We start from the raw sequence: 18,392 nt of genomic DNA, 5'->3' as shown, positions 1-18,392 counted from the left end.
GTATCGCATACGCGCAAGCGAGAAATCGCGACTTCTAATTAATTAAAATTGGCGATATTTTATATACCTAACTAATTATTGATAAGATAATATATTGATATATTTGAGAATTTTTAAAAAAATTTTGGTTAATAAATAAGGCCGTAACACTTTTGTTAGTTTTCTGATATTAACTGTTAATTTACCTATAAAGCTTTTACCCCAAATGAATCTGCTAGCGCATCAAACCCTGGTGGCACAATTACAAATTTTGACTTGATTGACTAAATAATTCGCTTTTTTATTTAAACGCAAACCAGACGCGTGATTTATGGTAAAATGGTATAATTTGTCAACAAAAGGATCATTCCCTAGTAGCCGACCGTTTGCCATAAAATTGACAGTTTCCATTATCACCTAAATTTATGACAGCACAAGTAGCAGGTCATAAATAATAGATATTTATGCATTAAGGGAGATATCAAAGTGTCTGTCCTTAAGCTAGTTTGACACGATGCTAAATTTTGTAGAAAATTTGTTAGAAAATGAGAGAGACCCTCGATCAGGACCAATGAACGATCAGGATCATAGTCTGTCTTTGTCATTTTTACAGAATTTTCTGTGAAATTTAGTATAGCTTTAAAAGTTAAAACTTTCTTAAAAATATTTTGCAGGGAAGATTGCGTGAATATATGGTTGCTATAGTTTTGTTCTCATGAGTTAGTTGTAAACAGTGCGGTGGGCGAAAAAATTTGAAATATCCCAAGGGAGTTATGAGTTGTTTTTCATAATGTGTATCTATGACGAAAAAAAAACAATATCGTGTTACTAAAAAATTTAATTGGTATTTTTTTCCGCTGATTTCGTAAATAATTATAGGAGGGGTAGATCAGTATAAAAATCAGAATTTTACTTTTTGGTTGAAATTTGCTTTTTATTTATTTATTTTTTTTTGGCTTTGTTGGTACAATCGCGGCCATCCAAAAGTGAACGATAGCTTGCGAAAATTTCCGTATTTTTCGTTAGATTAAATTAGGCTGTATTCATTGGCGTTCGTGCAGCAGGAAGATGCAAGTCTTACTGCAATGTAATTCTCTCGTCACAGCAGCCAACGACCAGTTTTCTTCTAGCTTTGCAATAGCCCTAGCTGCCTAATCGGAGTGAGATGTCGTGGCCTTTAAAAAATACTTTCAATAATTTTTTTAACGCTAGTGTCAAACTGTGACATTTTAGGACGTAAAGTAAAAATCAAACTATATTTAAAAAAACATTTACTTTTGGATGGTCGCAATTGTACATTGTCATGTCATTGAATTTTGACGTTAATTCTAACCTATATCTCGTAAGAAGGTTTCACACTATGGAAAAATGGAGATACAGAAACGCAAGACCCATCAGTGGCGTAACATTTAAAAGAATTTAGTCACGTAGAATGAAAATCAAGCGACAAGGACCTGTAGGTGGAGCTTAGCTGTGAAGTTTATAAGGGTGATTCTGAAATAAGTTTGGAAAAAAACCGGTAATTGGTGATGATGAGAAGAAGTCACAGACAAAAATGTTTTCTTATGAAAGTTCTTTCGTTTTCGAGATACAAATGATTCAAAATTTGGTCACAGTTGCTAGTACGCTGCTGAGTTAAAGGTGATTACTTGATTATCCTGGTAGTTTAGCAAGAATAATAATAAAAGGTAAAAGGTGCCCGTCAGTCCCAAACTTTGACATTATTTCTTTCGATAATATCCATAGAAACATGTACAAAGCATTGTGCTTGCACCTACGACTTTATTATAGAGTTGATGTAACAATGATTGCTAATGAGGTCAACAAATTCGGACAAATTTTCCCTATTTATAGGCGTCGAAAATACAAGGATATGGGATAATTTCCATCCTTTTTATTTCACCCTCAAAAGTCATTTACGCAGAATTGTTTTGTGTTGAGGATATCCCACATTTTTTTTCCAAACTTATGCACATCCAAAATTTGTGTGGGTTTTCAACGCCAACTGCGATGGGACAATTATTTATAATGACCTTGTACTAAAAGCAGTTGACAGTGTACTCGAATTGTTCAGATCCAAGTTTTTGAATAATAGTTTAAAAGACAACATTTGTAAAGGCTCGTAATTTATATTGATTTACGATATTGTGCAGAATTTTTGTGTCACCGTGACGAGATGGACATGAATGATATAGGTACATAGTTTATAATTATGGCAACTTACTGCAAAATGTGTGGATGCATTAACTAACTGTAACGACTTCTGCTAAGATAACACGTGTTGATGAAGGACCTTTTCATTCTGATGCTGATACTTGTAAATTTAATAATGTCTGATAGGTACTGAACTAAATCCAAATTGAATCGACAAAGTACTTTGTCGCCCGACGCACACTTGACTACTGATGTGTAACATACTCGTAAGTTTTAGCAATAAAGTTAGAGCTCTTAAAGAAACATTAGGAAAATGTTTATTGATAGGTACAACAACACAAGTGGTTCTTCAGTTCCTACATCTTAAAATAATAAATAGTTAATTTTACAACACTGACAGCATACCGAGGATCATTTTCTTTAATTGTGCCTAATTTAGTTCGAACTTGTCTCATTTTGGGCTTCCCAACAATAATTGTAAACTTTTCTAGCGAAATTTACGTAACATTTTTCAATAGCTCGCATCTCAGAAACCTTTGGAGAGTTCTCATCTTTAGGTACAAGATTATTGTTATTTTTAGTTAAGAAGTCCTTAGTTATTTTTGCACAAAAACATGAAACAAGATTGGCCAGAATATTTAATAATAACTACTAGATAAGTGAAATAACACACAGATTCCCATTCGTTACTGTAAGTTTCACCGAGCTTCAGAAGGGACATTCTTTGTGATATTTTAAATAATAATTTGGGCTTGTGATTGTGGATAAAACGTTATATGTATTGCATTGGTGTTTTAGTCGCTCGTGCGTTCTAAACATTCTTGCGACGATAAAATGCTATCCAAAACACTTATACAATAATAGTTATTTATGATATAGGTAAGTGTTAAAAGTAAGATTTTATTTTGAGAGAAGGGAAGATTTCGGAAGGAGCGCAGCGAGTGGAGAAACCCTTCGAACAAAATAAAATCACTTTTCACATGAATATCATACACTATTTTTTCTACAAACAGTACAAACACCATTAAAAACACTTAAGAATGAGGTTATGTTAAAAATATAATTGAAAGCAGGACGCAGAAGAGCATTGAGTCATGGACTGTTGCCTGTTTTCCTCGATTGTAGGTAGGTAGGAAAAAAACTAAATTTTTAATGCATGTACGCCGTGTTAAAAATGTACATTTTACTAGTGTTTGTAGAAAAATAACTATTTCCAAGGGTAAAACCGTCATTACCCTTCACATCTGAACCTGTGGCAGTAAAATATCGACGCCTTAAAGCTCTGCAGCACCTGGGAATTCTCTCAAGTTGGGCCGACTGTGTACTTCCTTTTTGTTCATTGTTTAAATAATTTTTCGCCAAAATCCTGTGCAAAATTACGAGTAGGTATGTGCGAAATTTCAAATCGGTGCTCTAATTTGCGATGCGACATTCAAATCGTGTTTAAATATGTATTTTGAATAGGGCTATTAATTTCGTTTGAGCCCAAAAGTTAGGTCTTCCAATTTTTGGCTAATTCATGGATACTACAGGCTTTCTTCACATTTCTTTATTATTCGGTAAATAGTCGTCAGTCCAACATTTTGATCTCCAAAAACTTTAACAGTCCCGACGTTCATCCAACTAAATTATAAATGGACTTGCCTGTTTCAAGTTGATAATTATATCTTTAAAACTTTTTCTGACAAATTTTGCATATGTCTTAAAAAAGTTATAAAATTAATTACTTTATTGACAATGACGAAAACATTTTTTATTGAAGCAGATTTAGTAAGTTGGGATTCCCAAGCAACTTACAAGACTTGTTATTGTCAATAGGTATGTCATCTCCTGATTCGTGTTAAGGTTTCGGAAAATTAGTGTTATTGTCAACAGTCCTCATTGCAAATACAATTTTATGATATAATGGTGAAAACAAGTTTTACTAACGGGAATTAATTTTCATTTTGCAATTCATTCCGAAAATAACACATTGCAATAAATAGCCCGTAGTAAAAACTAAATCATGATAAAACGGCTTTGTTTAATTTGACTTTTCGTTTGTCATAAGAATTTGAAAATCAAGTATACACATATAAAACTTAAAATACATAGCCTACCTAACAAAGAAAATCACAAACATTTATAGTGATTTGGTATGTATAGTAATGTCAACAAGAACTTATTCCCTAAGATTCCAACTTTTAGCGAAATTACGTTTTTCATGTTGTATGTAACTAGAATTTTCAAAAGTAATTTTGAATGTCTAAGGTTGGTTACTATCAATTGAGAGATTCTGTTCGCAAGATTGTGAAACGAAAAAACATTATTATCAGCTAGCGAGAAATTAGCCATTTGCAAAAACTGTTAGAATGAATTCGCTCCCTTACATTTTTGTATTGGGTACGATATCTTTTGTTTGTCACCAGAAACCACATAGCCTCCTCCAACCTAACCAAATTTAGGCAACCTATAAAAACGAATATCCCTAAATCCTAGGAAGTTTCTTGTTGACATTACTGTAGTATTCGCTCAATCGAACGAACCAGCCGAATTATTTTGATTCGAATTGATTTGGTTCGGTTTAGACTATGTGAACATCAATTTATAAACATCTAGTTTTTATTCCTCCTGTATTTTTTTAATGTTTCAATTCCATTCGGTAAGAAGTTCAAGACAATTTCGCCATCAGCCGTAAAGTTTGAAATAAGATCAGAATTTAGATCTAGAAAAAATATCAAGGACACCAAAGTAACTATACAGGGTAAATGCCTGCCAAACTTTAACCGCGAGCTACTGGTTTCATGTAGAACTCTGAAAAAATATTTAAAAAATTCTGTCAAAAAATAAATTGACATTTAATTTTTGAGGTAAAATTTTTTTTAACTGCTTTTGGTCTTCTACGTTGTCCCACAACCTCGTAGTTTGTCTTAAAGTTAGTATATTAAAGAGAGTTGGCTCCATCCTGGTTCCTAGGGGCGTTTTTGGATTGATAATTCGCTGCACTTTTATTGTCAAAATTATCATTATCTGCGTTTAAATAAAATTGCTCATTAACAAAATGTTTTTAGAGTGAATTTAAATATAAATATTATGTTAACTATTTAAATTTGCTTGAATTACCTTCACAAATTTTGTGAAAACCAGGTTGCCAACTCAAATCTAACTCTCAAACACTCCCCTAGGAACCACGATCGATCGATCGATCTGTTCACGTTAGAATGAACATGAGTGGTGCAAATGGCACATATTTGGCATTAACTTTCATATGAGTTGTCAATTGTCATAGTAACAGGTCAGTTATTTGCACCACTGATGTTCTTTCCAACGTGAACAGATATTACTATGGCTGCCAAAAAATTTTGGCCGTCAATTTCTGTCACTTCAAAAAAAATTGTAAGCCATACTTTATTGTCACTATGATCACCGTCTTGATTATGATTGGTAATTTTTGGGTAGTAAATTTCAAAACTCGAAATTATTTTGTCATTTTCTACTACACAGACGTTTAGCTCAGGTTATTTATGTACGACTACTCTAATTTTGTTCATTCATGTCGGATTTTTGGAATATCTAAAAACTGTGGGACCAGATTCAAAACGTCCTCAATCATTTACAATCACCTGTATTTCTATTTTTAAAACGTTTGATAAATTTTAAGCACTTACTTTTATTTTGTGAGTTTAATTTATTTTTAAAATTTGTATTTCTTCTTCAGAATCGTTATACCAAATATATTAGTCTTACTTTGAGAAATGAAATTCATTAAATTCTCCCAGCCTTCTACTTCTACTAGGAACAAAAAATGATGAACTATCTCCGTACACTATTCAACAAAAACAAACAAAAAAATTTTTTTTTGCTTTAAATTTTAAATTCACTATGTGATAATGCAGTTTTTAATGGATACATGTCAGTGCAATGGAAACAATAACGGTATTAACACTTCTCGAGACAGGATGCTAAAATGACAGATCGTTTTAGTACGTTACCCACATTTATCACAGATGTCAGGAAATTGGACTTTAAATCCCAACAAAATAGATTCTAATCCAGTGATTTAATCTATTCAATAAGAGACAATTCCAGATTACGATTATAGGATCGAATCTGAAAAGTTATTGGCTTTGGGACTAACTGTAAGAGGCTTGCTAAATTAAGTATTAATTGTTGATAGCTGTTAAATTTAGCACTCGATCAGGAACAACAGAAGCGTAGTCGCAAATCATCATTTGATTTGGCTAAATCTTAATGTGAATTAAATATACCGTATATTTGAAAATATGTACTATTGGGGACACGGAAAACTGGGCAGATGTGTCATTCAGTTGTCAAAATTTCTAAACCATACCTTAGCTACTCATAACCAAGTTGACAGTTTTTTTGAAAATATCAGTTATAATGACGGTAAAGGTGCATTTACATTGACACTTTTTGAAATGACAATAACAGACTGCCCAGGATTCCATGTCCCTCATTGTACGGTCAAGAACGGCTGCGAAAACAAAAACATCGAAAACGTGTGTCGTGTGTGGCGCAACTTTACATTACTGCACTGTTATAGTCAGAATCACGAAGCAATGCGTGTACGTCATTACATATCGATGACGTCAAGACGTTACTACGTTTTTGTAATATCTAGTTGTTAAAGGTGGCTTCCCGGACTGTTTGTCATCATGTAAACAACCCCATAACGGCCGGAGTCCGTTAAGGGTGTCCGTTATGAGCGGGAGCGGCCGTTATGAATGACTAAATAACATAGCAACGTAGATCTAAACTTTATTTTTCAACTTTTTTATAATTGGTACAATAATTAATGTTTAATGTTATGGGACACACCTTGAATTAATCGAAATCCGAATGCCACTAGCAGATGTAGACGAGATCGAAGATGATGCTTCAGAATTTTAACACCAAGCGCGATTTTGCAAGGAATAACGATGACCTCACTTGCTCTGCGGCCATCCGGACATCGGGAATATCTTGATCGCGATCTTTTGTTGATTTCAGTCGTTTATTTTCAACGGAAAGTTAAGTGTTGAACAAATCTGACAAACAGCCGCAAATGTAGACAAGATCGAAGATGATGCTTCACAATTTTAACACTAACACAAGCGCGATTTTGCAGCCAATAACGATGACCACACTTCCGGACATCGGGAATATCTTGATTGCGATTTTTTATTGGTTTCATTCATTTATTCATTCATTAACGGAAAGTTAAGCGTTGAACAAATCTGACAAACAACATTGAGACAATTTTTTTTCACAAACAACGGTTGACATGACGACCTCCTCCGCACACTTTATTAATCATTCGGTTTTTTCGATGGCGTTGAAAAAAATGTATTTCAAAAATATAATTGTGAACGAAGCGTAGAGATAGGTATTACAAAAACTATTGTACAATACTCGTCCGTTAGGGCCTTTATGGCCTCGCCAGTGTTATTCGACTCGCTCTGCGAGCTCGTCTCACAAAATCTCTGGCTCGGCAGTAAAGGCTATCCTAACGGACTTTTACAGTAAAATACTATTATCTGCGTTAGAAAACGCGAATATTCGGCATCTTCGAATGTTTTGAAACTTGCAGGGATCGTAAAAAACACAGGCAAAAGTTAGCTCTGAAAAGAATTGTTTTATTACAGGTAGGAAAGCAATGAAACGAGGATCTCAAAAGAAACGTAAACACTAAACAACAACGACGACTTCTTCTAACCTCACAATTTGTTTTAATCGTTGTCGATCAACAAGATGATGTACATAGATTGACTAAAAAAAAAACTGATTACTCGACATGCCAATTCTCAGGGATAAAAATTGCGCCAACAATTGAACGATACAATTCGCAGTTTTACAGTTTTAAGTTAGTACTGCAAAACCTTCATCGATGACGTACACGCATTGCTTCAAGATTCTGACTATATTGGAGTTATTGGACTATTGGACGGTACGACACGGTCAAATAAATGTTAGCAGCATTAACTCATTCACGTAGGAATCGTTCTTTCTTATATCTATCACTTCATGACAGTTCATATTGTATCAGTCAAGTTAAGCCATAAGTTTTCAAATCTCTTGTTTTTGGCAGATGCATAGTTGATCATTAATTTTTTTAAACATATTGTTTGTCTTTCTGTATATGGTTTCATTGTATTGCTTTTTTACACATTAGTAATAGACAGTTGTAAATTAATTATTATAATAATTAATTTAGAACTATTTATGATTATTATTTATCATCGAGTCAAGTCAATTTTGTAAGTGTTTAGAATATTTAATACGACTTTAGTTTAGCGATAACTTTTAAAGCAATCTCACCGAGATTGCGCAAAACTAAAAAGTTTTATATTGTTAGTATTAAAATATAGATACAATTGAACTTATCAAGTTCTTGAAACGATAATCCATCACTAATCCTTATCATTGTCGTGTATGGATCGAGAATGTGAATAATAACCGCACGTCCGGTTTTTGTATTCTTCCATTTACGTTTCACGGATATAGAGATACTCATTCAGTTTCCTTTTAAAAACACAAAGAACAGTTTGCTAGAGTTTATTATAAAGATCTAAATGAATAGGTAGATATTCAGTAAATTTTTTTTAAGACTGGCCACAGGGTACATGCTAATTTTTCAACCCCTTGTTAACTTTTATTTTTGTGAAAATTACAAAGCCTAGCTCTGTTTTTAGATTTAAAATAATATTATCTAGTCATTTACTTCAGTTTGTGATACGTAAATGGTTGTGTAATAGACAATTTATAAACAAAATGTTATTTGCAAAAAATAGTCTGAACATTACTTTAATAACGATAGATTCATTATTTATGTTATAACAAGGTTCTTTACTTCAATAAAAATTAAACGAAATCTTCAAAATGGCTTCCATAGACAGCTAAGCTATTACACAATCAATTACATATCGAAATTACAAATGTCAGGTGAAATTTTAGCCTAGGGGAACGGAATTCAAAAAACGTCTTTTTGCTAGTTTATTCCTTACTTCTGGTTATTAAATTGAAGTTGTTTCAATACGTTATGATATCCCCAACTTTATTACAAAAGTGGGTTGAATATTTTCATAAAGACAAAAGTTAACAGGGGGTTGAAAAATTAGCATGGAAAACCCTATGGGCAGTCTTAAAACAAATTCACTGTAAATATATATAATGTATATATAATATATAAAAATAATACAAAAGTACTTAAACATAATAAAGACATTTTCAATTAATAAAAAGAGTTAATAGAACACAGTAGTACTTTTCTTCTCTTTTTGTTGTTAACTGATTTAGTTGGGTTAATGTTTTTATAAATCCTGATGCAATTCAGGACAGGTTGGAAATCCCCAACGAAAATAAAATTGAATTTCAAAGTATTCTCTCTGGTAAAAACAAGAAGAGAACATCACGTGATCTCATATTATGTAGATGTAGAGATCCGATAATGTTCGTTTGAAATCTATTGGAATTCCGTTGACATACTCGTATCTAATACAAATCTAAACAAAGACAATCGTTTATCGAGGTGATCATAATAATAATTTGTACACTAGATTGTGGAAAAATTAAAAATATTTGATCGAACGGCTAAATACTGCTTTGTTATTGCTCCAATACATTTTTTTTCTTCTTATCTGTAGCCTTTGTAGAATTTGTAAGATTTGTAAGCGTCATAACCGTGGATAACCCCAACTAAGCCGCCAACCATCTGTAAAAAAATGTTATAACTAAAAATCCTTGTGAAAAGCACGTAATAATGTTATGGAAAGGTTTAGCCTTCACAGAGATAACACTCGTGCTCACACTCACAGTGAATATTAATCGAAATCATGACATTTTCGATGGCGGATAAGTGCAATAATCACGTTTTATCTGCCTATAGTTAAGAATCGTGGTGATATAGGAAACAATTTAACGGATATTGCAACACCTAAGGCTGATTGAACTAGATTATCCTTATCCATTTATGATATGATGTCTACTCGTTTTGTTCTAATTCTATTAAGCAGCCACTGTGCCATAAGAGTAGCAGACATAAATTTGGACAAAGAGAAAAAGCCGAAAAAGGTGTGTTTCAACTTACATAAGCTGCACTCATAGCTGGATAGACCTGGAAGTATGCAGTCACTACGTACATCGGTTTTAAAATCAAGCAGACTATGTATCCGAGATATGTACAAGAAGAGAGATAACTGAAGCAAGCAACAGCATTGAAAACGGTTTCCTGCAAATTCAATTGCTTTTATAACTGAAATCTTGAATTAAAACGTACCCACAAATAACGACTGTTTGATCAGTGAGAAGGATTTTTCGGAAATGATATAACAAAAGAGAAGTAGAGAGGTAGTCATTATACAGCACGCCCCAGCTGTTAAAAATGACTGAAAACTGGGTCCCATTGTGCCCGAATATCCTAAACCGTAGTTGAATGCCAAGGTTTGACAGAAGGAACCTAAAAACTAAAAATTAAATTAGTATTTTAGGCCCGGTTTATTCACCTTCAAGTAAATTTATCTGGCCAGTAGTTGCTATGATTTAGAATCTGCTATTGGTAGATCCATGGTAATTACCGTTCAAATAAAGTTACTTGAAGGCGAATAAACCGGGCCCTAGCCTAATAAAATATAAATTTTCTGACAAGAGGATAGTTCTTAAATTTCAATTTATATTGTTTATTGCAATTATTGTACAGTATGATCAACAAAAAGGAGATAAGCGAAAACAAAACTCCTGAAAACGTATGTTATACTAACATCCGCGATGAAGAGAAGTTTTGCCGAAACTCCAATAAATGCAGTTGTGTATGGTAAACTCAGTCACCATTTTCTTCATTTCCATTTCGAATTATGGCATGAATAATGTGTTCTCAGCTGAAAACATTTTTATAATAAAATTGACAACTGACCGCCGCCGCCGCAAGATTTCAGAAACTTTGTTTTCCATAGCCGCCCGTTATCTTTTTTTTTTAATTGATCACATTGTACGATTTTATGAAAAATGTTTTTTGACAACTTTTATTTCAAAATGAAACTCGTATTTTGATAAACTCTCCACTAAATGACAGTATTTATAATAATTAATTAATCGAAATGAAACTTACCAATTCGGCAATTTTTAGCAAACCTGGTTCACTTTTTAAAAACTGCAAGTTTAGGCAAGTACAACATTTACAACAGCAACATTTGATTCCACTGGATTTGCTTACTGGACGGACTGTAATGACAGTGGGACCCCAAGATGGTACCATTTTGTAAAGATTTAAAAATAAATGCCGTCTTGTAGGAATCAACGTTTACGAGACGACGTCTGGATCTGTTTTAAACGGAACGATTACAAACACATTCAGTATGGGGTTAGTTATTTTTGGGTTTCCGGATATTTTTATAGATTTGGTGGTGGGTGGTGGACCTATCAATCACATGCATAGTTTGCAAGTTATATTAGGAAAATATATACTCGTAATCATAAATATATGTATAGTCGTATAGTGATACAATTTATCGTTATAAATAATAATAATCTTACTAGCAAAGTACAGACCATTAGTCAATACTAAACGCATATAAATAACGAACAATTTTTAACCAGAATTAATCATTTTATACAAATAAAATAAATTTTTCTTCATTAAAAATCTCATAAACGTAATTTGCAGACTTAACTTATATAAATAATAACAATAGTAATTAAATACATGTTATTATAATCAATGATACAAAAATAATAATAATCTAACAAAAATACAACGATGTGACTTTTATGTATATCCACATCTACGAGTACATACAGTATTTACTAAAAAGCCGCATTATATGTTTTTTTTTTCTACAGCCCTTACTTTTTTCACGTATTTCTTATAAAAAATGGCATTTATTGTTCTACATCTAAAGAAATGTAACAATATGCTGTCAGATTTTCTCATTAGTGTGGTATTAGTGTATTAAGAATGTTATACTCATGAACGGAATATTTATTGAAAAAATAACAAAAATAAAATGAAGATGAAGATGAAGAACCACGACCTGTTGATTTAGGTTTGCAAATATAAAATTTTACTAAATTTAGGGAATTTAATATCTATTGGCTACTTCTGCCAACGCCTGTCATTTTTAATGTCCTTGAAAGTACGCAAACTCACAGCTAAAATTTGAACGTGCTATTAAAAATGTCTCGCAAAGTAAGACATTTATAAAACTCTCAAATTAGTTGTTGTTAGGTGTTATTAACTTTATTAAATTGCTGCGCTACTAATATCTCCAATAACCTCAATTTTTTTATGATGAGATTTTTCACCCTAGCTCAAAAGTGTACAATGTTGTAAGCTCTATTTTGGGTGTAAATTGCGGTGTTGTGGTTCTTTGATTAAAAAATAGACTATGGGTCAGTTTACAGAAGCGAAATTAACTTAATCGTAATCAAATGCGACATTAACTGAACACGTGATCAGATTGAACCAATCAAAATTTCAGATTCATGGGTTAATCGCGCATTAAAATTTAATTCGAATTAAATATTTAATTCTCTTTCTATAAACTGGCGCTATATGTATTACATTAAAAAAAGTCAATTGTTAATTATAGTCCGATGGATCAATTAATAAGCAGAAAAACTGTTATATTCCTATCTCTTTTCAACATAATGTAAAACAAGCTATTGAACTCTTGTATAGTATTCTTACCCCTAATAGAAATATTGACTAAAATCATAAATCACACCAAGAAAGAAACAGGTAAGAAACCGGTCATTTTTGCCCGTTGGGTGTCACCAAATATTTGGCTCAGGTTATTTAACACCCCACCATAAATTACCGGATGGGGTGCTTTAAGATCTGTTTCTTTGTTGGTGTGATTTATCATTTTAGTCAATATTTCTATTCGGGGTAAAAATACTATATTATGTATAATACCGGGTGATTTTAAATGATTGTGACTTTTTTTCTTAAGCTGGGAACATTTTTCATAAATTATTTTGGCAAACTTGTTACCTTAATCAACACATTGGCGTACGTACGTCATTTCTGACATTTCTGACATTTTAGTTGGCAGTATTGTGATTTATCATAATAAATCTATTTTAGGTTATAATTCAACCGAACACTGCTCCGAGGTTGTTACATTTTTTAATAATTGAACGCATTAGGAACAATAATCGTAAAATTTTAATTGAAATGAAACATACCTATTTGTAGGGCAGTTTTGGGTAAATTATTATTGACTAAATTAATGACGAAATTGACAACTATGCGAATATTTCAAAACGAAACGTCATATGACAGGACCTGAAGCCAATCTAACAAAACAATATCTTGGCCTGCTGCGTGTTTAAAACAATCGTGAACGGATAATAGATACAATTCACAGTCTTGAAAATTTCATATAAAATTTATTATTGGCAACTCAAGTAACATAGTTACCAACAGAGTTCTGTAGAGAACGTTATTTTGTTTACTTTTAACGAAAAATTATTCTAACTTTCATTATTGCAGTTTTAAAATTGCTTGGAACGCAACAACAGATATTGCAACAGACATAAATTTCGTAAACAGTTTTTAATCACTACAATTTTGACTATTACATACAGGGTGATTCGCGTAGCCCGTTCTTTAGAAACCTTCTGATTTCCCAAAATCGTATTAATATGAAAATCGCATTCATAAAATTATAACCAATCAAATTTTGTAATTTTTACTTTAGCAACCAATAAGACGATGATTTAGTGGAAATCACCATGGACATCACACAACACACTGATTTCCGGAAATCACTCTAGAGAGATTTTCGGAAATCATATCACGCGGCCATTCATTCATCAATACACATTCATAAATAATTTTATTTATGCGATTTTCTAGCTGAATCTATTTCGAGCCGTTTTGATTTCCAGAAATTATTATTTCTCCCTGTCTCGTTCTTTTAGCGTAATCACCACTCACTGGCGTTCGTGGTGATTAATACGCAAAAAGAACTCCACAGGTCGAAATAATTTCCGGAAATCAAAACGGCTCTTAATAGATTATACAGGTTATTCTAAATGATTGTAGTCGAAGTAGGCCATGCCCATATTATTACATTTTTGCCGCTTTCATGTGAAGTGTCAGTTTTGTCGCTGTCACTGTCATTTTTTAGCTGAGATGTGCGGTGATGAGGTTTTTATTTATTTTTGTTAAATCAACGATTGAATCCAGAAATATTGAGTTGTTTTGCAATCAATTTTAAAAATATTGAGTTGTTTTACATCGAATTTAACTCCCGTGTGTGAACGATGTGTACTCACTTATTCACATCCTTTTTGATGTTTTTTTATGTGGACCGGCAACCATAAATTTTACATTCAGTTTTCACGCCTACTTCGACTACAATAATTTAGAATAACCCTGTATATGAAAATTGGTAGTTCACTATAATCGACTGCTCCAAGTTCAAGTGAAATATTTTCAAAATGGAAATACCGGAAATGGATGCCATCTTTATTTTTTTAAATAGAAAGGCCCCATTTTGATTTCATATTTGGATTCTACGTTAAATTTTGAGTTTAGAACGTCCTTTTGTCATTACTTATCTGCCATCGTTTTTGACTTATTTATTTTTTTTCGCAAAAAAGCGGGGTTGCAGGACTACATTAAAAAATTTATAACTCTTGAACCATTTATTTTTACTTTATTCAATTTCTAAAGATTTAGCCGATATTTTGCGCCCTTAGTGACATTTTTTTAATGTTTCATGCGCCTACTGCAATTTTTCAAAATTGATAATCAAAAAATGTCGAAAACTTCATTTTTTTAAATAGCAACCACCATTTCTGACACCAGATTTAAATGCAAAATTTAATTTTAAGGCAACTTTTATTAACATTGTGTGTGCCTATTTCCAGCCATTTTGGCGTAATTTCTATTTTCTGAATATTTTTTTTTTGTTTTATTTGATTTTTTATTCAAAAATCCCTTTGCAAAAGTAGTAGATAACAACAAAATAATAAAAAACAAGCAAATTAACAAAAAATATTTTAATGTAAATGCTCAGTATGTGCCCCGTTTTCATTGAGACAATCAACAATACGCTCCTGAACAGACTGCGTTGCTCTCCGAATTTCGAATGTTTCCAAACGATCAAAAGCTTCAACTATCTTTATTCTCAAATCTTCGTAATTTAAAATTGGATTTGCATAAACTAATTCTTTGATCCGACCTCATAAATAAAAATCTAAAGGCGTAAGGTCCGGCGATTGCGCGGGCCAAAGTGATGGACCTTTGTTTCAAAATGACAAGAATCGAAAGTGAGGTTACGGTTCCTACTTTACATGAATGTCAAGATAGTGACGGCTAAAATTTTTTGGCCGCCATAGTACTATACAGTGCATTTTTTTAACTGTTGCCATAGGGAATTGCATGGTAAAACTTATACCCCCTGTTAACTTTTGTTCTGATCAAAATATTCAAACCATTTTTGGAACAAAGTTGGAAGATTTTTTAAACTATCGGACAGATTACAATTCAATATCTTAAATTGTCGAAAAAGTTGTGAAAAAAATATTTGTACCACGCCGGAATAATAGTGCGTCGAGCGGCTGCCAGAATAGCGTCCTTGTCGGCTCAACCAGCAACTGCCTATCCCCACTTTTGATTTTTGTGGTTCATTTAAAAAATAAATAGCGAGATCTTCTCGTGGCTATGATTAAATTTCTTTATAAAAAAAAACAAAACGTGATAACGTTAACGCACAAATAATTCAACAAATTAACAGAAATTATCAAAGGAATTGTTCAAAATGTTTTTCTTCGACTATTTTGTAAATGTCGCACTGTAATGGAATTTGGTCAGGTGCTGGTTGAGCCGACAGGGACGCTATTCTGGCGACCGCTCGACGTACTATTATTCCGGTCCGCTCTAAAATATTTTTTTCACAACTTTTTCGACAGTTTAAGATATTGAATTGTAATCTATCCGATAGTTTAAAAAATCTTCCAACTTTGTTCCAAAAATGGTTTGAATATTTTCATCAGAACAAAAGTTAACAGGGGGTATAAGTTTTACAATGCAATTCCCTATGGCAACAGTTAAAAAAAATGCACTGTATATACTGTCGCGAGGAAAAAAAACTGGTCTTCAAAATCATGCTTTTTGACGCAATGGAAAATGCTCTATTGTAAAACGGTCTTGAATATCATAACCTATCATGATGTTGTGTGACATTAATTGACAATGATTAATTAATTTTTTGACGTGGGCATAATCGGGCAGGGAAATTTTTTAATTTGTGACAATCTAACAAAATTTTGAAATGACATTGACGACCAGAATTTTTTGCTCGCGACAGTATGTACTTGTAAACCGTCAGACAATAAACATCAATCCTAAGTTGTATCTTTGAAGTTTGAATTATCTTGATTAACAGGCATTCTGTAGATCAAACAATCGATCCTACAGAATCAAACTATTATAGTAGTTTATTAACGAACGAGTTGAATACAAAATTTTTTTGCTCTACGAGCCTCTTAAAAGCTCGAAATCGCTTAAAATCTTTAAAATTATCTTGACGTTTCGTTTTGACAAGTTGTGACATTTATCAAAATCCGTTCACACAGGAGAAAATTCTCAAATTCTGACAGTGTCGAACAAAAAATATGTTTTCTCATCATGAAAGAAAAAATATTTTCGAAATTTGATGTGTTGCGACAATTTTTTGGCGCAGTGTACTTACCTGATATTCCAAGTAGATTCTTTTCTAATATGTTACGTTACATTAAAAAAAAATTTCAAACAAAATACGTTAATGGCCAGGAAACAAATCTAGATTTAATACTGAAAAAATCTTTTGAGGATATAATTTTTCACTTGAAAATAAAAAGGAAGAAAACAGTTATTTATGTAACATGTGTACAAAGCAATAATTTTTTTTACACATACGAGCGTAGCAAGTAAAAAAATTTCTTTATACACAAGTTACAGTCGCGAGCAATACATTTTGATCGTCAAGGTCATTCTTTGACGCAATCGAAAATGCTCCATTGTAAGACAGTCGTAAATGTCATAACCTATCATCATGTTGTATGACATTAATTGTCATTTTGTTCTCATTTTTTTGACACTTTGTTGACATGGGCATAATGGGTCTAGGCCAACTCGACACCAAACCTAAAAAGCAATAAACATTGACCGGCCAACTCGACACCAAAAAAAGCAGGTAGTTTTCAAAGACACCCCAAGAGATAGGCCAACTCGACACTAAGCGCCCACTCACTACCTATCTATATGATGCCCCCAGTAGAGGGTATTTCCTGAAGGGCAGACGTCTTTTCCGCATCAACCATTGCTTATAACACCCCCATAACCGCAGGTACAATTTTGGTGTACTGCTTTTCCGCACTAGGAGTTCGAGAAATTGCACTTAAGTTCTTAAAGGGTGCGTTATAGACACTTCATAATTTTTGTTTGCTACGCACTATTTTATTTTAAATCGTTCTACCTTACGCACCCAAATATGTATTAGTATTTTTGTAAAAACTCTTCTTGAGTATCAATGTTTTATACTTATACATAAAAATTCAGAGTATTAGAACGCAAATAATTGTGAAAACCAAAAAAGTAAAAGAAGCGGAGAAATTTGTATCTCAGAAAATATTTGAATATGATAATTGTCAAATATCATAATATGATTATGTAAAATCTATTTCATATAGATAAATAGATATAAGATTAATAATTAATTAGTAGTCTTGTAGTTAATATTTAATTGTAAATGTCCTATAAAAATAACATTATACAGAATGGTCCCGATATAACCTGCCAAAAAAATTCTGGGTCATTAGAAGGATCTAACAAGTCCAAAAAACCCCCCTTCGTTAGGTCCAAAATAATGGGGATAAATTAACCTCTATCCACACCCATTCGACGCTGCTGACCACAAAAATACGTACCTACTCAGGAATTAATTGTTGGTGTTTGTAAGGATGACAGTATCTAAGCAACATAGGTACCTGTATTGTTTATGACAAATCTCAAATCTGACAAACTAAATCAAATTAATGACATTTATTGAAAACGCTGTACACTGTGTGCGTTAATTCACCAGCTTATTTAGGTACAAAAGCTGATTTTGTAGACTGAGATGAATGAGTAATAAATAAAGTGGTGTTCCTCAATGTGTAAATAAATGTAGAGGTAGTGTGTGCAAAATTGTGGAAGAACTGTGTAAAAAATAAAAAAAAAAATTGTTACACAGTCTAGGACTGGTTTACAAATCTATGAGGGGCATGATGACCAACTCAATAGACCGGGACCA

The 18,392-nt window shown here is 32.6% G+C and overlaps 1 protein-coding gene across 1 annotated transcript; it reads right to left on the bottom strand.

Moving 5' to 3' along the window:
* Positions 1-8,651: 8,651 nt before the first annotated feature.
* On the bottom strand, positions 8,652-11,453 carry sing (MARVEL domain-containing protein sing). Its single transcript, XM_069042229.1, has 4 exons — positions 11,216-11,453; positions 10,392-10,574; positions 10,199-10,339; positions 8,652-9,823 (listed from the first exon to the last, which is right to left on the bottom strand). Exons 1-4 carry the CDS (start codon positions 11,360-11,362, stop codon positions 9,746-9,748), a joined length of 549 nt encoding a protein of 182 aa, XP_068898330.1. The 5' UTR covers positions 11,363-11,453; the 3' UTR covers positions 8,652-9,745.
* Positions 11,454-18,392: the final 6,939 nt, after the last annotated feature.

The sequence above is a fragment of the Tenebrio molitor genome, chromosome 3 (assembly GCF_963966145.1).
Source record: "Tenebrio molitor chromosome 3, icTenMoli1.1, whole genome shotgun sequence".
NCBI classification, from domain to species: Eukaryota; Metazoa; Arthropoda; class Insecta; order Coleoptera; family Tenebrionidae; genus Tenebrio; species Tenebrio molitor.
This window is presented reverse-complemented; position numbering and strand designations above follow the sequence as displayed.

Bases quoted from the DNA above. Each gene is read 5' to 3' on its own strand.
- sing (XM_069042229.1), bottom strand. From the start codon at position 11,362: ATGGTACCATCTTGGGGTCCCACTGTCATTACAGTCCGTCCAGTAAGC. The intron at 10,340-10,391 runs GTGGGTACGTTT...TTGAATTTGCAG, and splicing joins TGATCAAACAGTCGTTATTT to GAAACCGTTTTCAATGCTGT. The intron at 9,824-10,198 runs GTAAGTTGAAAC...ATTTTTTTACAG, and splicing joins CAGCTATGAGTGCAGCTTAT to ATGGTTGGCGGCTTAGTTGG.